General features: G+C 42.9%; 1 protein-coding gene across 1 annotated transcript in view; it reads right to left on the reverse strand.

The window, feature by feature from the left end:
- Nucleotides 1-2,435: 2,435 nt before the first annotated feature.
- LOC138487920 (zinc finger protein 37A-like) overlaps nt 2,436-22,043 on the reverse strand; it is a 291,426-nt gene continuing 271,818 nt past the window's right edge. Inside the window, exons 7-8 of the mRNA XM_069614546.1 lie at nt 20,017-20,115; nt 2,436-4,026 (exon numbers count right to left, since the gene is read on the reverse strand). Of these exons, the coding sequence (XP_069470647.1) occupies nt 3,413-4,026; nt 20,017-20,115 (713 nt within the window). The 3' untranslated portion in view covers nt 2,436-3,412. The remainder of the gene's footprint in view (nt 4,027-20,016; nt 20,116-22,043) is intronic.

The raw sequence follows: 22,043 nt of genomic DNA on the forward strand, positions 1-22,043 counted from the left end.
AACGTCACACCTGGCCCTATGGAACTAACTGAGCAACACATGTGCAGTGGCAGCTTCAAAGTTACGATACTTCCCCAGCAATGGTAAGTTATTAATAGCACCAAAACGTGGAAAGATGCACCAGTCAGCGCTTAATATCTTGATGGCTAGTGCATGCAGTACAATACCCGGCAGCCATTTCATAGTGTGCTTGGTTAATGTGTGGGCATTTTGAGATCAAGATCATTTTGCAGAGATCACTGATCAATAAACAGCCGTATTACACAAATCCAACTTGCAGTACTATGTTTATTTATCATACAATGTAATAAAAGGCCAGGTGTATGTTTGTCCAATGCAGTAGAGACTGCCCGCTTCACCTGTTGTCACCGCTAGAGAGAGCTGTTGCCTTAGTATATGTTGTGGTCCTACTGTGTGAATGAATACCTACGGTATTTTCTGTATCCCACTGATAACGTCCTAGGACAACGAAAATATTACACTAACAAAAATATACATTTAAAAAAACATATAAACAGAAATTCATTTGATTAAGCACTATTTCTAACAAAATAAATTACTTTTTTCCCCCATACCGAGGGCTTTCTGGAAATACAAGTATTTTCAGCATATCAATCCGCCACAATGCCCCAGAAGAGAATTTTAACACATGTCGATGCAGAAAACGTTAAATGCTGAAGAAATGAGGCTCAACGCATACGTCGGACAAATATGACTGAGCAACCAAGGGCAAGTCAATGTGAAAACAATACTGCAAGCAGACAGATAAATAGGGACAATATGACAGCTCGGGAAACAGCTCCCCAACGGGACATGCAACAATCACGTTCTGCAGCCCGCAGAACAAATATGACAGGTGCAGAAAGAGTCTTTGAAAGGGAAAACAACCGTGAGCGCAACAAAAATGTTTACGCCAACATCACTGATCAAGAAAACACTGCGCAGTGGAAATTTACCAAAAACAATGATGCCAAACCTCCACCCAACACATCTTTGGCCCGTGTACACAGACAGTTACACTAGTTTATATGTAAAGCGCAGATTACACCAACAAGGCATCTTGGCGCTAAGAAACCTGAAAGGACAGCCGATACCAGACACGTATCAAGCCTAAAACAAATGCATTTTCAGAGAACGCCAAAGGGATTTTCAATAGCCCGGAGTGCACGGAGGAAGATGCTTGCATAAAGCAGCTGCAGCCACAGAAAAAGTGCAGCCCCAATCCTAGATTGCTTAAACCTGGTACCTGAACAAGAAGAGCATCTTTAGACTGATGAGCTCGAAAAGGGACATGTGGGCGAAATTTGGCTTGAAGGTACTCAGCACCAGTGCCATAAAAGGCCCAATGAAATATACATACAATAAAATAATTGTGATTGAGTACAGGAAGCCAATGAAGAGAATGCAAGATTGGGCCGATGTGAGCCCGATATGAGGACTGTGTAGCAACTCCAGCAGAAGAATTCTGCAAAATGTGCACACGCTGAATCAGATGCGTGAGCTGCACCAGATAGAGAGAATTGCAGTAGTCCAAGGCGCCGAAAACTGAGGATGCTACCACAGGGGACCACAAGTGGGCTGAGCAAAAAAGGGGTCTTTATTTTAAAATGGCCAGATTGACATACAGCACTGACTTGGGTTTAGGAAGACAATGAGGCTGAAATCTCACAGACCAAATCTTTTAGCAACAGCAAAGGAGTCTGGAAGGGACCAAACAAAGAAGGCAATACAGCTGGTGTTCAAAAAGATGTGGCAGAAGGTGGACCAACCACCAGAAATGGATCAAAGCGACTTTCTTAGTTGGTTAAGCAAACTTGAAGATATAGAATTGGATGCAACTCAAGAAAGTAGCAGCAGTATGGTAGGCGGTCTCACTAGAGGCGGTTGCATTTCTACTGGCAACGCAACATCATTTATTTCTCAAATGCCTACCTGACATATGATCGTGTGTATAGGTCACTGTTTTTGTACTCTAGAAGTGATCCTTCAGACTAAGTGAAACCAGTCCCCAACAGGCAAAGCAGTGAACGTTCTGCCTTTTTAGTACCACTTGTTAAATTGTGGAACACTTTTCAAAATGATCAATTTTGCATTTATTTGAAACCTCAAAGACCCCATAGGCTGAGAGGGGTCGGGGATGTGGGAGCAGATATGGGAGCAGATATGCGTTTTCAGGTCACTGAAGACATGAGTGACTCCTGTTGTTGGGGAGATTTATTTCAAAGGCGGATCGGCCTTGCACTATTTTCCATAGTGTGAACATTGGGGGCAGCACTGATGCAGCTGCAATAATTTTTGACACATCCTTCAAAGGAGATGATTCTGAATGTGGAGGATGGGGGATGTCAATAGGGTGTATACAAAGTTCTATCGTTGAAACCCGTCTGGATCTTTCGTTTACATCCGGACTCAATAAGAATGTGACAGGAGTAATATTTTCTTGTACGTTTTTCTAATTCAAAATGATTATTTTGAGACAGAGTAAAATACCAAACAATAAAAAGGCTAATCTTTAAAAAGATATTTTCAAATAAAAAATCAAACAAGTTGATATTTTTAAACTGGAACGATTTATATCAATGCTGTTTATCTGAACGATGTCGTTTAACATTGCCCACAAACAGCAGTTACTAATAGAACAAACATGATGTGCCTTTCCTGGGTCCGAGCTCTCCTCCTTATTTCACATTCATCAAACATCAAGGCTGCAGGGAGAGTGATTAACAGGCCAACGGTGCCAGGGAAAATAATAAGTTGTGCGTGCTTCCCACTCTCAACCTGCACAAAAGTTTGTTTTTCAATTTGACCGCCCTCGAATAAAGACTTAATCAAAAATATTTATGCATTGACATTTCTTTTATGTTTGATGTGTCAGCCGACACGTTTCAACCAGTGATGATCTTCCTCAGGACTTACAATTTAAAGAGACTTGATCTCATGAGTAAAGCAGTGCATGCCAATTTACCGCTTGGTTTATGGAGAGAATACAGTCTAAACCATAATTGCTCTGATAACAACCAATTTGTTGGCAGCATTCCTTAGGTGTTGCGGACCCTAAATACAGGAGTCAGTTGTTATCAAAGAAATATTCTTTAAACTGTGTATTCTCTCCATAAACCAAGCAGTACATTTGGCATGCACTATCTTTACTCATGAGAACAAGTCTCTTTTTATTGAAGGTGGTCAATTTGAAAAAGAAACCTGTGCTGAGATTGAGAGTGAGAAGCACACACTTAACTTGTTAAAAATATGCGATCTTGTGCTAGATTATTAAAGCTACTAACCATTACAATGAAATCAGAAGTAAACTCTTGGACCAAGTGGAACCGTCTGTTTAGTCACAGTTAGTAAGGGGCATTTGAAAGAGAATACCCTGGAAATATTGCGTTTTGTACTAACACACCCGGGAAGTTCATGTGTATTTTGGATTGTTGTGTGTTTTCTGGTGTGCAATCAGAGTTCCATTTTGACTAAAGCTTTTCTCACATAGATGGCATTGGTAAGGTCTGTCCCCCAAGTGTGTTCTGTGGTGCCTATTTAAAGCTCCTACCTGGTTGAAGCTTTTATCACAAATAGCACACCAATAGGGTCTCTCTCCTGTGTGTGTCCTCTTGTGCACTAAAAGAGTATCCCTTCTTCTGAAGCTCTTGTTACAGTCAGGGCACTGGTGTGGCCTCACTCCCATGTGTGTTCTCCTGTGTCTATAAAGATATTCTTTTTTGCTAAACGTTTTCTCACATTGAACACAGGAGTACAGAGTTTCTTGCAGGTTAGCGCAGTCACCGTAGGTTTCCGATCTCTGCACTTCAAGGGTTTCTGGAAAAAAAGTGTCTGGATCACTGCCAGTTTCACATTCAGGGCCCTCCTCTCTTTCAGGTTCCTGAAAAAGGTCTGTCCATAGTGGGACTGCTTTCTCAAAGCTAGGAACAATCTTCACTTTGGTGCTTCCTGCTGGCATGCTGGTTGGTGTTGCTTTAGCAACATGTTTTATAGAACTTCTTGCTTTATGTTTCCTGGTTTCATCACCTGCCGGAAGAACAAGAGGAACAATTAAATTGGCTTTGCAATATACAAATGAGTCTAGATCAATTTGCATTTAAAGTTAAACCACAGTAAGAAAACATTAGAAAGTAATGTAATAACCCCTCCCCTTCTTCTGACCTAATCATTCACTTGTGGATGTGTTTTCTCGCTAGCCTCTCTTGCACAGTACTCTATTGCTTGCTAGCTAGATTTCCATTATATAACTCCTTTTACATACAATTCCTGTAAGAGTTTATTGTATATGGGATACATTACTGACCCTAATCGTACTTCTGGTGCTTGCATCTGCTGAGATTCACATGCTCTGCATAGTCCGACATCTAGCGGAAGTCGCAGAGTATTAAAAAATGTGTTTTCGAAACTCGAAAACTGACGTCGACAGGGCGTGATTAGTAATACTATCCCTAGTGTGATGTGTACTGTATCCACGGTCCTTCATGCATCGAGGTCCTTCAGATTGTTTGTTTCTGACATGAGGTTGTATGAAGTATAGCGTGAGTACAGATGTTGTAAAGCAGCAACAGTGATAACCCAGAAAACATCTATGAGCCTTCTACTCCAGTAGGGGAGGAAGGGTGTGCACATGTGAATCTAAGCAGATACAAGCACCAGAAATACGATTACAGTGAGTAATGTATCCCTTCTGGAGCTTGTGCATCTGCTTAGATCACGTGCTCTGCATAGATTAGTGAGCAATATCTTGAGAAGGGGGTGGGAAGTTAGAAGGTACAGCGACAAAGAGATGTTTTAGAACCGCTTGTCCCACCTGTGAATCTGCTTTAGAATGTGTCAATGCTGTGTGACGGAACTCCATGTAGCAACTTTTCAGATGGCGTCTAGAGGGACGTTTGCAATGAAAGCCAAGGTAGCCCCTGTACCTCTGGTAGAGTGTGCCCTTGGGGTAAAAGGTAGAACCTTTTTGGATAGGGAATAGCAGAGTTGTATGCATTTGACTATCCATCTGGAGATGGTGTATTTTGATATGTGATTGCCTTCTCTACCAGGCGCTATGGAAACAAAGAGCTGGTTTGTTTTGCTTATGGGTTTTGTTTTGTTCACATAGTATAAGACCGCCCTCCGTACATCAAGTGTATAGAGGCTTCTTTCTGCCGAGTTTGATGGATTCTGAAAGAAGGTGGGAAGTTCTATGGATTGGTTTACATGGAACTTTGAAATTAACTTAGGTGAGAACCTAGGATTTGTTCGCAGGGCAACCTTGTCCTTGTGTAGGATGAAAAAGGGGTCTTGTACAGATAAAGCCTGTAGCTCACTGACTCATCTTATGGAGGTGATAGCTATCAGGAATGCAGTTTTATAGGTAAGATGCTTTAGGCTGGCCTTGTGCCCTGGCTCGAAGGGTGGCCCCATGAGCTTGGAGAGCACAACATTGAGATCCCAACCCGGCAGAGGGTTGGAAATTGGGGGGTATAGCCTCTTTATCCCTTCCATGAACGCCTTAATGACAGGGACTTTCCACCAGGACACCTTGTTCTGTGAAGTGGTGTAAGCCGATAGGGCCGCAAGATGTACCTTTAAGGAATTGAATTCTAGGCCGGAGTCTAGTAGGTTAAGCATATAGTGTAAAATGTTAGCTGGAGAACATTCTAACGGGTTTAGCGGTTGTGATGTGCACCATTTCATCAATCTTTTCCACTTATTAAAATAACAGTGCCTGGTGTTGGTTTTTCGTGCCTCTGAGGATATCCATACACTTTTGTGGAAGGTTTAAGTGGCCAAACTCTGACTTCAGGAGCCAAGCTGCCAAGTTCAGTGTTTGTGGGCGTGGGTGGAGAGATGCCCCCTTCTTGTGTTGTGTCAACATGTTGTACGGGCACGAGAGCTTGATAGGGTTGCACATCGCCAGCTTAAGGAGATGTGGAAACCAAGGCTGTCTCGCCCACATAGGAGCAACCAGGATCAGGGTTACTTGTTCCTGGTGCATCTTGTGCACTATCCTGCTCAGGAGTGGTGTTGGGGGAAAATCTTAAGCAAATTCCCCTGGCTAGTTCATCCACAGGGCGTTCCCCTTGGACCCTGGCTGGGGAAAGTGGGATGCGAAGTCTGAGCATTAAGCATTTAGCTTTGTAGCGAACAAGTCTAGTGGGGGGTGACCCCATAGTGAGAATATTCCGTCTAGGATATCTGTTGAGTTGCCACTCGTGTTCTTCTGGTAGAGGGTGTCTGCTTAACGTGTCTGCCAGAGAATTGAGTTCCCCTGGAACATGTTGGGATGTTAGAAACATGTTCCGCTTGAGTGCCCACCTCCATATTTTCAGGAATAGTTTGGACAGACTTAGAGAGAGTGTGCCTCCCTGCTTGTTCAGATAGAGCATGGCTGTGGTGCTGTCTGTGAGGAACTGCACCGTCTGACCCTGGAGATGTTGCTGAAAAGCCTGAAGAGCTTTGAGGACTGCCAAGAGCTCCAGTAAGTTGATATGTCTTTGGGCAGTAGCGAGTGTCCACTGTACGTGGGCTGTGTGGTGGAGGTAGTGCGCCCCCCAACTGGCGAGTGAGGCGTCTGTAGTTAGGATCAATTGGGCTGGTGGAGCACGAAAAGATCTTCCTTTTTAACAGGTTGTCCTTGGACTAGCATCGAAGAGTCTGAACCAGGGTTAGCGAAACAACCACTAGATCATCCCACTGTCTGCTTGCCTGAGATCGCTAACCATTCCTGCATTGAAGGAAATAAATAAATGCAAGAGGCCATCATCCCTAGCAAGCGCATTGCTTTGCGTACTGCTATTTGGCGACTGACATTGTATTGAGGTACCTGCAGCAGCATATTTCGTATTCTCTCGCTTGGGAGGAATGCCAGCTCCTCTTTTGAGTTTAGGATAGCCACCTGAAATTGTTTTGTTTGGCTGGGGACTAGACTTCATTTTTCCTCGTTGATGGAGGACCCAGATTGAAAAGAAGGTCTATAGTTTTTGCGTATTTAACCTGCAAATTTGAGGAGATTCCTCAGTGATCAGTCAATCATCCAGATAAGGGTATACCGGGATGGACCTTCTGTGCAGGTGTACTGCCACTACTGTGAGCACTTTGGTGAAGACTCATGGTGCTGAGGCAATGCTGAATGGGAGTACTTTGAACTGGTAGTGTACTCCCGCCATCATGAAACACAGGTATTTTCAGTGCACAGGGTGCATTGAAATATGAAAGTATGTCCAATGTCGCCATGTAGTCTCCCTGTTTCAGGAGTGCAATCCCCTCCTGAAGCCTCGTCATGCAAAACCTATGTGGTTAGGCATATTTGTTCGCGAGGCACGGATCTAGTACTGGGTGCATGATTAGGTCTTTCTTTGACACAAGAAAGAACGTTGAATAGATACCCTTGTTTACCTGGTTCGCCTGGACGATTTCTATGGCGTCCTTTTCGTGCAGCGTCTATATTTCCTCCAGCAGTATGGTGGTTTCTTCTGCTGTTAGTTTCTTTTGTCTTGGTGGGTGGTTTCTGAAGCAACTTGATGCAGTATCCGCTTGCCACGGGCGACAACACCCATTTGTCCGATGTTATCCCCTCCCATGCGTGGGTGAATTGAGTGATTCGACCTCCTACTGGAGTGGCATGGGAGGGGACCTGAACGGCGTGTCATTGTTTGGGAGGCGCTGAGCCTCTCCCAGGTGAGGTTCTGCCTCTACCTATGCCTCGTTTATTCCCTCTTTGAAAGCTGGACGAGGAGCCTTGGCCTGGAGACTGGTTCTTTTGAGTGTGGGAACCCTGTTGAGAATAAGGTCTGTTAGTCAGCTGCCCAAGGGACTTAAGAGTGTCATACTCGTCCTTGGCACTCTTTAGGGCGTCCTTTATGCCTAACGGAATAGAACGTTTGGTTCTACTGGCATGTTCAGGAGGGTTGGCTGGGTAACTAGCTTAAACCCTGACTGCCTAAGCGAGGCATGCCGCTTAATGAGCATCCCTTGGGCTATGAAGCATCCTGCGTTGTCCGCCGCATAAAATTATTTTTTTTCGGATGCAGCTTGAATTTTGTTTGCATTCTGCAACAGTCTTAAGCAATTGGGCTTTTAGTAGTTCTGGGATGACCTGCAGTTGTTCCATCTTGTCCCATTTGTGGCAGCCGTAACTAGCTTACAGGGTTGTTTTGTTTGCAATTCTTGTCTGGTATGCTGCAGAGGAAGCTACCTTTCTCCCAAACGTGTAAATATTTTTACTCTCCCTGTCTGGCGGGGCTTTTGCCAATGGCAGGGAGTGCCTGCCCTCTTTCTGGCAGTGGTAACTAACAGAGAATCAGGTCTGAGCTGGCCCCTAATGGATAGGGGGTCAGTGGGTGCGGGCCTGGACAGCTTTTCTATCCTTGGGCTGACCGACCTTACAAGATTAGGTGTTATGTAAATGTTAAAGGATATTTATATCTCACAGTATAACCACTGTAGTGGTCTCCTGGCACTCTGGCGGATCTGAAAGAAAAGAGGGGTAGGTTAGGGCACGTTAGTAGGACAAAGTTTGGAGAAAGAGTAAGGGAGCTGTTGTGTGCTGTTGGCAGCTTCAGTTAGGTTAACACTGTTCGCTGAGCTTCTTGGTGTGGTATCCGGTTAGAGTCCGTTGTGTGCTGTGGTGTAAGGCTCTTTGTGGTGTGTTTGTTGTTGCAGTGTAGTGAGGTGCGTGCGGGTTGCTGTGGTTTAAGAGGTATAGTTGTGTTTAGTTATGGTTTGAGAGGTGTATGAGGAGGGGAGAGGTTTTAGTAGGTTGGTTTTTTGCACTGTTGTCTGGAGAAACGCACAGCCATTTGTTTGTATTTTGAGGTTTAGACACATTTCTTCCTTACAGTGACCTAGTTTCAGCATGACAAGGCTGTCTCTCATCTCTCTGTCCATAGGTTGCGCTAGTTAATCTCTACAACTCAATCTTTGATGTTACTTAGGCCAGCCCCTACATCCCAGTCTATGCCCAATGCAAACTGGTCCCTGTGGATCTATCTAGTTGTGACCTGTGCCCATACTCATAGCTCTAACTTTGTGCGATGCGGTATGGGTCAGTTCTTACCAGCATGCCTGGATTGACGCAAGTGAATCACCATACGTAGGTCTCAGATGATTTTGATGCGTGTGTTGGGTTAGTCGTTTGGAAGTCAGTAAATCTCCAGGAGTACTGCTAGGGTTTCGTGTATGTCAGTCTAGTGCATTCCGTCTTATATTTACTAGCTTCGGTGTGGGTTTCTTAGTGTGGCGCTAGTGGTCTCATTTTGGCTGGCGGGTTAGCTTATATGGAGGGGTTGGTTTGAGGACGGTTGTCATGTGAGCGTGAGGTAGATAGGAGGGATGGTTGAATACGTCTCTGGAATGACTGCCGGAGAGGTATGAATTGTGTGGCTGCCTTTTTGTCCCCAAGGATATTTTCCACAAAGTACTTATCGACTTGTGTCTCCTCAGTGTTAATAAAGAATTGCTGAACTGCCTTCAGTAACAATTTGTTACACTGTAGTTGGTCGTTAACTGGCGAGTCTGCAACTGGCTGGTCTTGATGGTCTGGTGACCGTACTATATAAATGTCATCATCGTCATGGTAGTACTGGTCTTGATCCTGGCTATAGAGATCCCCCTGAGACCCTGCTTGGTCATCATAATATGAGGCTTGAGATTAGTCTTGGTACTGGGTGATGTTTTCGGATGCCGAGACTGGAATGCCTAGAGCAGAGGTGGTGGGCTTTTTGGCAGGGGGTGGCTCTGATGATGCCCCTGGCTGTGAGGCATCTCTGAGTACTGTTAATTGATCTGGGTGTCTGTCCATGAAGTCCACGAAACAGGACATTCTCCCTAAGATTTTGTTAAATTGTTCTGGAGTAAAACGACATTCTGGTGGGAAGCCCGAGATGACAGGGCCCTGGGAAAGGGTGACATCTTTAGTAGGGGTGGTCTTTGTGGAAATGCTATCTTTATGGCGCATAGCCCCCGAGAGGGAGTGGAAGACTCTGTTTGGGTGACCTTGGGGGTTAAGGGTGTCAAAATGCGTTTTTTCAGCGACCTTGCCTTTGGTAGAGAGGCGCTAATGTGTCTGTTAATTAGTGCTTGTATTTTCAGCACTTTTTTAGGAGATGCCTTTCAACGCCTCTTCTTCGGCACGGGAAAGGAGGGCTTTTTTATATGCGGTGTCCGAACCGAACTTCGCTTTCGGTTTTCAGGAACTATCATTAGGTAAAAGCATTGGCGATGGTCCAGAGGACAGCGAGGAAACTGAGGCTTTATCCCCGGTCACCGCATGGGCCTCAACGCTCGACGGGGTCTTTGACAGTCGGCCCTGGGGTATGTCCTTAGCGTGTTTGTGTGTGCGTGGCCGCTGGGTGTCTTCTCCATCACAGGACCGTTGGCATGCTTTTCGGAGTTGGGGGTCCTGCACTTGGGGTCCGAACGGATCCTGATTGCCCTCAGCATTACTCATGACTCTGTAACTGCCCTCTGAGTTTTCCGTCACGTCTATGGAAGTCTCGGCCAGCATAGCGTGAGCGGGCCAGTATTTCGTCCGCCAATCTTTTAGGGTTTTCGGCCGGAAAAGCTGACAAGATTTACAGTGCTTTTCGGCGTGATCCCTCGAGAGACAGTGTTTGCACACTCAGTGCGTGTCTTTCCACAGAAATTTACGGTGACAAGAGAGACAAAATTTAAATGGGGTTTTGTCCATTATGTTTAAACAGGGCATTTGGGCGAAGAAAGGGGATAATGGGATAAACAAGGGGATAATGGGCTAAACATTCCCGAAAAGGAGTCAGTATAGAGAACCTCCCCCTTCACTGCCTACTGTAATGGGGCAAAGCCCGAAGAGGCTCGAAATGCCACGTCTAGGCATCGATCAATCAGTCGTCGACGTTGTGGGTGTTCGCCAGGAGCCGTCGAGTGGATGAGCAGTGTGCGGTGAGGAGATCAATAAAGGAAAGGAAGACATTTTACCAATATAACTTTAGTAAATCAAAGGCATCAGCTTAGAAGAGAACTCTGCATTTGCAACCGACTTCGATGGCAGATGACCTCGACACGTGAAGGACCATGGGTACAGTACACTTCACACTATTACTAATATTACTAATCATGCCCTGTCGACGTGCGTTTGAGTTTCGAAAACAAATCTTAAAACACTCTGTGACTTCCACTAGATGTTGGACTATGCATAGCATGTGATCTAAGCAGATCCACAAGCTCCAGAAACATATTTAAAGATTAATCAAACAACCATACACTATTTGTGCTTGGACTCAGATAGATAAGCATGCTCTGTCAACTTCACAGCTTTCTGAATGTTGCTTATGATATTGGCTGACTGCATTCTACCATACAGAAACATTCACATACTTGGAAAAGAAGATAAACATCTTCCAGAAGAAAGGACTTTTTGACAGAAAGAAATTGCATTTGGTACAGATTCATTTATGTCTTTATGGTCTGAAAGGGAAATTATTCAATAAAGGACCCAAGTAAAAATAATAGTCATTTTTTTGGATATGAAATCATACCTGCTGCAAACCTCGAGCCATCATCAAAGGGATTAAAGTATCAACATATAATACATTATTTATCTGTCCCTTTTCAGCTTAACATAAACAGAATTGTTTTTATATAAGAATATATGTAAACACCATTAACATATTGGAGATATCCTTTCTACAGAAATGTGTTTGTTTCCTTAATTATGCAGCTAAAGAGAACATTAAGCCCAACAAGTGTTTCACAAAGTGGGCTACAGAAAGTAAATGTCCCACTTAAATGTGCTTCTTCAGGACCAGAGTATTCTTTTCATAAATATCAAACAATAATTTAACAAATACTAAATGAAGAGATACAAATGTTATTTGATATTCATTCTAAAAATATTTTACACAAGGCATAGCTTCATCAAATATTATTGCAGTAAAATAAAAATGTGAATCTTTATCTGATTTGTATTAACATGTGGACCAAACAGAGCATCTCTTATTTTGCTTTTATGAGAATCTGTTTTCTCTTGATAGGAAAGCCATCAGTAAACGTGTGTCTGTGCCAGATTAGCTTTTAAAATAAGCAGGAAGGTTGACATCCACCTAGTAAGGCTGTGCAGAGGCTCCAAAAACAAGAGAAGACTATTAACCTTGCCATCTATTCTATTCCATTCCATTTTTCATATATTATTGCGGAGGAGGTATCTTTATTCATATATAGTAATGCTCTTTTGGTTCTAGCAGACGCATAAAATCTGATCTTTTTTCCAACGCACGAGCAGTGGTACCCTTTGTAACTTCTTTTTTGAGCTTTAAGATTGCTCCCTTAATTTTCCTCTGTAACCTTCTAGTATATTAGTGCAATGCCTGTGCTGTGTTCATGTACTTTAATCTACAAACCCATAAAACGTTCTGATAGTCAGTAACCCACGTTTCTGCCTGCAGCATGACTTTCTCTCGTAGCAGGACCGCAACTCTTAATAAATGCACCTGGGGAGCAGGGCCCCCACCACACCAGTTCGGGAGGTGGCGGGGGCCGACAGTCCTCGCCCATCAGGGTGAAGGCAGGGCTGGGGCTTGCAGTGTGAGAAGCTCTAACCCCTTCTCCTTCGGCTGCCTTGCGCAGTCATATACAGGAACCAGGAAGCGCTCCCAGCTTCCTGGTTCCTGTCTGTGAGCAACAAGGGGGAGCCCAGGACGGTCTGGAGTTAAAAAACTAGTTAACAAGACTTTTTTTTAATGTCTATGTTTTGCATGTGTGAAGTGTGTGTCAGGTGTATGTATGTAGTATTGGTTAGTGAGTGGTGGTGATGAGTAGGAATGTGATAGTCTGTGTTTGATTGTTCTGGATGTGTGTGTGTGTGAAGAGAATGCAGTGAGAGTGGATGTAACAGAAGGTTTGTGTGGAGAATGCAGTGTGTGTGGATGTGAGAGTGTGTGTGCGTGTGTGTGTGCGTGCGTGTGTGTGTGTGTGTGCGTGCGTGTGCGCATGTGTGTGTGTGTGTGCGTGTGTGCGTGTGTGTGTGTGTACACACGTGGGTGAGTTACTTATTGGGTGTATGCCCGTGTGGCATTTGCATTGTGAATGAATGTGAGAGAAGTTGTATGGGTGAATGACTGGTGTCTGAAAGGGGATACATGTGTTTCCCCTTTCAGACACCCGTGAGGCTGGGGATCACTAGAGCATTTGTGATGCATCCTTAATTGACTTGGCATATGTTACTGGTATTTTCAGGGAAAGCCAAGTTCATGTGTGTTATGTGGCTAGACTGGCATGTTGGTGCAGCCAGTCTAGCCATTGCTTACTGTGGCATGACATCTATGAATGTTCATCTTTGATAAGGAAAACATTTTTAGTATTACATTGCTAGACTGACATTTTGGTGTAGCGGCCTAGCTATTACTTACTGTACCATTACCTTTTATTAACCGAGCATCTATGATGAAGAAAGTGTGATAAGTGTTCTTATGAGTCTAGACTGGCCTACATTGGAACCAGTTTGGACAGGTTTTCTTTTTGTGGCATTTAATGGCCAAACCAACAAGACTATGCTCTTACATAGGAGTACTGGAATATATTGGCAGAGCTAGCTTTTTGCCTAATGCCATCAACGATACTATAAAAAACATATCAAAGCAAACAGGAGTATGTTTTTGTATGGAAATACTGGCATATATTGCAGGGAATGGCATGACAATGCATTGGGAAATGCACCTGTGCACTTTTGGTAACTTGCAGCTATTGTATCTTTTCATAAATTACCCTACAAAACAGATTGCAAACTGCCCTTTGACCCAATTTTTCACAGAAAGTGTGCTGTACATTGCACCATTCTAACTCACTATTAAAATAAATTGTCAGGGGTGTGGGAAGAATCCTCCCCAGCCCCCCAAACCAGTTTTCATTGGTTCAGGCTCCCTCGCTATGCTCGGTTGCAAGCACATACTTGTGGCAAATATTTAAAGTAAAACAACTCACCAGCCACCACTGGTGGCTGGTATATTTGGGTGCCGGCCGGCCGGCCGGCCAGGCACTGCTACCTTCTTTCTATGCAAGGTGAAACATTTAACATTTCACCTAGAGTAGTGCGTGCCCCTGCAGGGGCATAATCATCATGGACATTGTGCACACATGGTGGTTCGGGCCGGCTTGATGTGTGGCGTGCCATGTGCTTTGTTAAGGAGCTTCGGGCCTCAGCACTGGGTGTATTAGGACTGCAATCACACCTTTCAGCCTATGTGCCAGCAATGCAGTAAGTATCTTATTGTCCTGATTTAACATGGACAGAGGTCTATAAGAACTGCATTCCACCGGCGATTTATTTGGTTTAGGTATGGGTATAAAAATCGATTCTCTTAAAAGTGGGGGGAAGTATGGCCTTCTCATATGCTTCCATCAGCATATCCAGCAGTGCCGGGACCAGATCATCAGCAAACGCTTTGTAGAATTCACTCTGCAGACCGTCTGCTCCCGGAGCCTTGCCAGTAGGAAAGGTTCTCATTGTGGCTAGCAGTTCTTCAGTAGTTATCGGGGCATCTAAACATTCTGCCTCGTCTGTATTGAGACGAGGCAGTTTGATCGAAGACAAGGCCTCAACTATATTGGTGTGGCAGACAGGGGCGTCTTCTTTGTACAGAGAGCTGTAATGTCTAAGAAAGGTGCTGTTAATCTCAGTTTGTGATCTTTTATTATCCCCTTGGTCATCATTAATGGAACAAATAATTTGGCGCTTGGCATTGCTCCTACAGAGCCAAGCAAGTAGTCTGCTCGAACTGCAGTAGTTGTTATTCAATTTCGCCCTGAGAGAGGGGTATCCTAAAATCATCAGCTCAGTTTTTCCTCCATTCATGCACATCCAGTTCTCAGTCATCCAGCTTTCAATCGTACTGTATATGAGTAGGAGGTTTGAGGTGTTGGTATCTTAATCCCTGATGATTTCCAGTATCAGCTCGGTATTGTCTGCGTAGTTTGTAAAAAAGACCCTCTGTCCCTCAAGGAAACTACTAAGTGGTCTGATGTATAGGTTGAAAAGGGTGGGAGATATGCAAGCACCCTGAGGCACAGCACATAGATTGGGGCCCGTTTAGATGAAGCATTGTCCCAGCATACATTACATTTCTTATGTGATAGAAAAGATTCAATCCATTTGATTGATTGCTGAGCACAATTCCCCAGATCTGCCAGTGTGTGAAGCAAGCGTTTGTGATCAAGTAAGTCGAAGGCCGCCAAAAGGTCTGAAACGACTACTAGTCCTGTTTTCCCTCTGTCTAGGAGTTCAAGCATATGTGTCTGGAGATCGGAAAATGCTGTCTCTGTGCTATGGTCTTATCTAAAACCAGACTGTCTTGTGTGTAGTATGGAGGATGCGTTGAAGCAGGCCTGAAGTTGTAAAGTTGACATTTTGTCTAAGACCTTCAGTAAGAAATTGGAATTAGTAATGGATCTCAGGTTTTTGGCATCTTTTGGGCCAACCCCGTTTTCTTCACCAGCGGAGTAATAGTAACCACATGGATGATATCAGGGACGTGATTGTGAAAAAAAGATGAGTTTACAAATCTGGTGGGGACGGCAAAAAAGATACTTTTGTTGTCCAAGATAAGTTTAGCTGGAATTATATTTTCAGGGAAAGATATAGGGTGCATTGTGGTCAGGTTCTTTTCCATGTCTCTATTCGTAACGGGTTTGAAGAGGAATTTTACGGGGAGGGCTATCAATGCCTCCAACACTTGTGGTGTATTAGTATTCAGGTCTTCCTTAATTTTATTACGAGCCATGGCTAGTTTGTTGGCGAAAGCCTGCTGTACATCATTACAATCCTGATCTCTCAGTGAGATTGTTGGTTATAGTGCTTTGGGTTTCTCCAGGAGCGTTACATTTTCGATGATTTTTTTTTAAGAGTGTTCCAAGGTTTCCCAGGTGGCTTTGTTAAGGGCAGTCGGATCTTTTAACCAGTGGTACTCCGCACATCTTTCTTTTTTCCGATTAGAGAGAACGGAGGTAAACCACTTCTTGTGATTAGGGTTTTTCCCTGACAATTTTTCTCTTAAATGGGGCTACTTTGTTCTGCATTCCCATCAAAGTGTTATTGTATGTCTCCACCAAGAGTTCAGGGGAGTCAGAGCAGGAAGTAGAGGACATTATGTCATTAAGATAGCACTGAACGTCAGAAATCTGGACTCTCAAAGTTGCGATTTGTGGCGTATCTAGGGGCATTTGTTTATTTGGGGTGGGGTGGGTCTTGGAATCGGATGGTAAAATGTATCAGATAATAATCCGACCAAATAAATGGGGTTGTATTATTGATTTGTAGATCCAAGTTTCTTGAGACAACCTAGTCTAAGATGGTACCTTTATTAGAGGTAGGATCAGTATTGTGGACCTGGTAATCAATATCTTCAAGGGCTTTTTCCAAGGCCAAAGCCTCCTTGTCGTTAGTGTTATTGCGCCATCGGTTAAGATCGCCTATGAATAGGGTGGAGCAATTAGGACCGTTTGAGGTTTCTGAAATTTGGCATATCTATGGGCAGTTGGTATAATAAAATAAGGTTCATACACCTACAGTGCGAGGGGGTGAGTTTCAGGTGAAGGATTTCACAGTGATTACATTCACTTGGGACTTTGAAAAATTCTAATTTGGCACAAAGACGATCCTTGTATTTACTATTTAGCACCATCACCACTTAACTCACCAACTTGCATAGCAGCGCCAGCCTTGAGGCTTTCAGAACAAACTCACAGATAAGCGATCGAGCAAATGGGGCCATGACCTTTTTAGAATCTGAGTTTAGCAGCAACCTCAAAGTAGCCAGGCCGACCTGTTCAGATGGACATGTCTCCTGAAGAACTGCAAAGAAATTGCGGACATGCAAACCTAGAACAATGCTACAGAAGGGTGAATGGCTTGCAGCAACCACTTTATTTCCTAGACGGATACTTGTAAGATACTGCTGATTACAACAACATAGATGAAAACACAGGAACTTAGAAACCTACCAAACAGTAAAAAAAACACCAGTTATTTTCCTTTACTGATGGAACTGTATAACACACTTGATGTATGAAGGCTGTACATGGCATATGAAGGCCTAGGTTGAGCATGCTAGGTGTACCTGGCATTCAATGTTTGTACCTGTGCTCCTAAGGATTTACCTGCCTTACGACAGCTGTACCACATATAGCATGACTGTATTTGAGGTATGATTGATATACTTGATTGATATACTTGGGCATATGAGGATAATGGGGCTGTCTTTTGGCGTATACATGACAAATGAGGTGGTACCGGTAATCCAATGCCTTCTCTTAGATAATGCCACCAATGGGAGAGCTGTAAATCTAGTAGGATGTAATTATTAACTGCATGCTAATGTCTCACTATGGGTTAACCAAACAAATAAGATCCAGAATAAAAAGGTATACTAGATGGATCTTAGCGGGCATCCTGTAGATTAGAAATATCTGGGCGCATGAGTCAGTTCACACCTATTAGTGTCTGAAGTTTAAATAAATGCCCCCAAACAGTAATGAATAAAAATAAATAGCCTGACTACACATTGGATGTCAAAGTAACCACAAACGTTTGCTATTACGTAGATGCAGGGTGGAAGCTTAACAATCTTTTCCAAGCATGATGTAGGAACTGGAGTAAAAGCTAGAACGGTGCAGGACAGATTGGAACAGTGGCTTGTTGTAAGCATGTCATAGGAAATGAAGCTGATATGTGTGGTGGTATGAAACAGAGCAAGTGTTTGTTGAACCCTCGCTTTAAAATTTAGCTGTACCATTATTGGACCCTGGAGATATTTTACAGCTTTTCCTTTCTAGAATCTGGTGTCTGCTTGTGATGTGCTCTGTGTGTTTGTCTTTTCTATTCATCTTCCTTCTGTTTATTCATGAGTGGACCACAGTCTATTAAACAGGTGATGGGTGTGAAGTTGCGCTCTGTTTTATTAGGATATTATTAGGATAATAACTTATTTTCTGAAAATGAGATTGTTTGTAACCATTATTCAATATGTGTCTTATCCATGCAGCAGTTTCTCTATAACAACAAGAACATTCCACCAAAGAGGAGAACAGTATTGTGCCAGCTCAGGATAGCACATAACAATTTTACAAATTGCAAAGGATTTGCACCTGCTTTGCGGAAATACAGACTACATTTTCCACACTTAAATAAGGTACAAGTTAGTATCTACAGTGTTTTCCTATGTTTTATTAAAGTGCATATGACACCGACTGTTTTGTAGCAGACCGGAAAGATAACCACTGAATAACTTTAACTGAACACCAGTTGAACAAGAATGTTGTCCAGAACCTTAGCAGTATGGATTTTGCTCATAGAGGTCTCTGGACTGCTAGTGTAGCATTGGTCTCAATACCATTTGTTATGGGTAGCTAATGGACATATACAAAACAGAGCTCAGCTAACAAGTAGAGGACTATTAAAGTAGCCAGTTGAGGCATACACACAAAACTGATAGCCGAGAGAACAATCAAATTGGTTGACGAAGATGCAAATACATTGAAGAAGATGCATTCTGAATCAGGCATACAGGATGAATGTACATAGTACATATAGCGTACATAGGCATGGTAACGTATGGCCAGCATGTGCATGTAATAAAGCTTATTGGTGTCAAGGGTTGGGGCTCCAAAAACCTTAACTTCGGACTTAACTCTTATGTGTGCATGTAATGGCAGGATAGTCATGACTTAGCTGCAATTTCCCCTTTGCTGCTATTCCAACGATCAGTGAACTATATATTAACCCAAAGTGTGCTCTTCAACAAACTCACACAGAACCCACAGCATAGAACTAAATTACATTTACTCATGATTTACAACAAGGTTTACCAGATAGCACAAATGAATAATAAAACAAGGGAAGCAAGGGGAAAGTATCACATAGGGTGGTGATATTTGACTCATGGTGCATGTAACTAATTAAGTGCAAGAGGCCCCAAGCTATAAGGTAATTGGTGGATCGCGTGGCCTATCATACCAATGTATTATGCTATAAAATAATTTGTACCTGGGGAATGGGTTTAATTAATACATGATAAAATTGATGAAATTGGAGCTTTACAATATTACCTGACCCTCGTTATCCGACTGGATTAGTACAACATCATGATTTATCTTATTAAAACTGTACTCAGACTGACCTTGTTCTGGGTACCTGATTGAGGCATTTCGTCTTTTTACCAAATTATCAGACAGATGGGATGCATGCCTTTGTGCTATAACATTTGTAAAGTAATCATTTTTGTTATATGTAACACATGAAAACCTCCAGTAGAACAGCAACACATACCAAGGATGGGCAGACAATGTATGCTACAAGTAAAATAGAATGTGTCTGTGTATAATTCACAAATTGCCCTTCATAATAAAGTCAAATTTGAACTTAACTACCTACATCTGAGAAAATGCATAATGCGCGGGGCCACATTGACAAAAAGATACAATGCTAAAGTAAAAAAAACTTTGTGGGAAGGACTGCAGTGTTTATTATCTGTTATAGATCAAAGAACCTTTATACATCATTGAATGGGCTGTGATCATCTTCTCCACTTCTAGAATGGTTGCAGAATTCCTTTTCAGCTTCTCTACCACAGTAACTACTTCCTGTGCACCAAGTTCATAAAAGTACAAACCACAGCAGCTCAATCAATTCTGAGTTACAGTAAAAGATCATTCATAACCGATTGCTTCCCGAGCTGTGGGATCTAATAAACAGGAGTATTGTATTTTCTTTTAACAAATAAAAATTATGTTTATTTTTTTAGCTTGACAACAGCAATACATTTCATGTTTGATTTCAAAATTGCCCAAAACAAACCAAACGTTTACAGGATTTGGATTAGTTAAGAGCGTTTGGGACATCATGGTGGGGTACAAGAACTCACTTTATAAATTGGATATTAGTTCTTAGCCAAAAAGATACATTTCGAAAACAAACATGTGATTCAAGAAAGCTTCCTAAAATCATGTAGATCTTAGTAAAGAACTTACTCTGCTTCTAAGCAGTTAACACCATTTACTCACCTGATAAACTGCTGATGCCTTCCATCCTCTTATTCTCCTGATGGTCCATGTCACAGGTGCCTTCTTCGTCTTTTATACGGAATGAAACAACCTCATATTCTGTTACATATAAACAAAAAACAAGAACAACGTTATAACAAATGCAAATATACATAATTCAACATGAGCCATGATGTATTCAGAAAAGAGTATTATATGGTCTTTGGAGCAGCCAGTATGTAACCAGTGGCATGCTGCATGCACTATGATACACTATCATAAGCGGGGTGAGTGGGTGCATACACAGCTTATGTAATGGATACTTTAAACACAGTTGAAGCTTGGTGCACGTTTAGGCTGGTTTAGTATGATGGTGTCGTCCGGGACAAGTCTATTAAAGGCCCTTAATATAAAATGTCAACGGCCGAGAGAAGACAATATCATCAGACACTTATATTAAGGGGGTAATGAAGTCCTGCCAACCAAGGCATGAAGTGAAGTGCCCTCTGCCTCCTGGGGACTTCAATTCCGACAAGGCATAAGTTCTCCCTTTTTCAGTTCCCACTTGATTATTGGGCTCGCAGTGCAGCTAGGAGGGAGGAGGACAATAGAGGAGCCTGCGACTGTGTGCAGCACAGTTGTGTGTAATGCTGATCTTTCGTGCATTCAAGCCTGCCCTTTTTGTCTGGTACGTTACTTCAGAGCAGGGATCAACAGGCAACACCATAAACACAAGGTTGGATAGATAAAGGTTTATTTTAGAACACAAATATGCCAATGGCTCGGGATAGACTGAGTAAATAAGTGAAGGAAAGTCAAAGAAATAAAAGTAGACTTATTCCAGCTTGAATTCCAGCTTGCTTAAAGAGCATAGCTCAGAATTCCATCCCTCACTTCCTTTGGGCTCCACCTCTTGGCTGTCATATGAACGTTACTCCGTTTGCGGGCTTTCAAGTGTCCGCTGCACTTCTTTCTTGACTTGGTTGAGACTTTTCTATGTTGTCGTCTAGATCAGGATGTTGGTTGTCAGAGAAGGCCACCTCCTCCCATCAAGTTGCTCTCTGGTCTCATATGTAAGATCTCCCAAGCCAGGGTGAAGCAATGCCTGCCCTTGCTGGGACTGGGTATATCAGTACAAGGGTACTTCAGTGCCTTTGGTAGATCTGGAGCACATGAGGTGAGTGCCTGGTGACTTTGGAACCCTCTAAATGCGTGGCCTTTCTGTTCCTGCCCCCGTACCCAGCTACTTCTCTTCAACTTGATGCCCCCTCAACACCCTTCAAACACTAAGGCCCTCACAGCCGTCCCTCCTGTTTTATCAACACGTTCTTCTCCTTTTCCCTCCTCATCTCTCTTAACTTCCCCCTTGCTTTCCAAATAATTCTGCTCAGAAGTAATCAATCAATCAGCGTTATTCTTGTGTCACTGGCACATGAAATCATACATAGAAAACATGCACAATACATCCATAAAGATATTATACACAACACAAATTGGAACCAAAATGAAAATAAACCTCCACAAATATGTCAAGTCTTAACATCATGACTTCATTAGTTATCTCAGAATCATAAACAAGATCTACTAGACCTTCTCTGGCAATTCCCTGATGCTTTTAGAACCGAACCAGGAAGAGTAACATAAGTATATCATTACATACATACTCCCCCTGGACAAGTAGTTCACCAGAAACCCTATAGAATCCCTGGGAGTAGAAAGCCGATTACCCAAGAAGAAATAGAGGCTATGTTAAAAACAGACATTATTGAACCATCCCAAAGGTCCATGGTCTTCCCCTATTGTATTCGTTGCAAAGCCACATAATTCTTGGAGGTGCAGCATTGATGTTAAGAAGGTTTATGAAGTGTCACAGTTTGACAGCTATCCCATGCCCAGGATAGATGATTTGATTGATGCTGTATATCTTTAAACCACTGACCTAACTAAAGGTTATTGGCAAGTACCAGTCAAACCAAGCGACAAGCCCAAGACCGCCTTTTTCTACACCCCTAGGTTTATTCCAATTTAAGGTGCTGCCTTTTGGGATG

The sequence above is a fragment of the Ambystoma mexicanum genome, chromosome 9, assembly GCF_040938575.1.
Source record: "Ambystoma mexicanum isolate Mex_15411 chromosome 9, UKY_AmexF1_1, whole genome shotgun sequence".
NCBI classification, from domain to species: Eukaryota; Metazoa; Chordata; class Amphibia; order Caudata; family Ambystomatidae; genus Ambystoma; species Ambystoma mexicanum.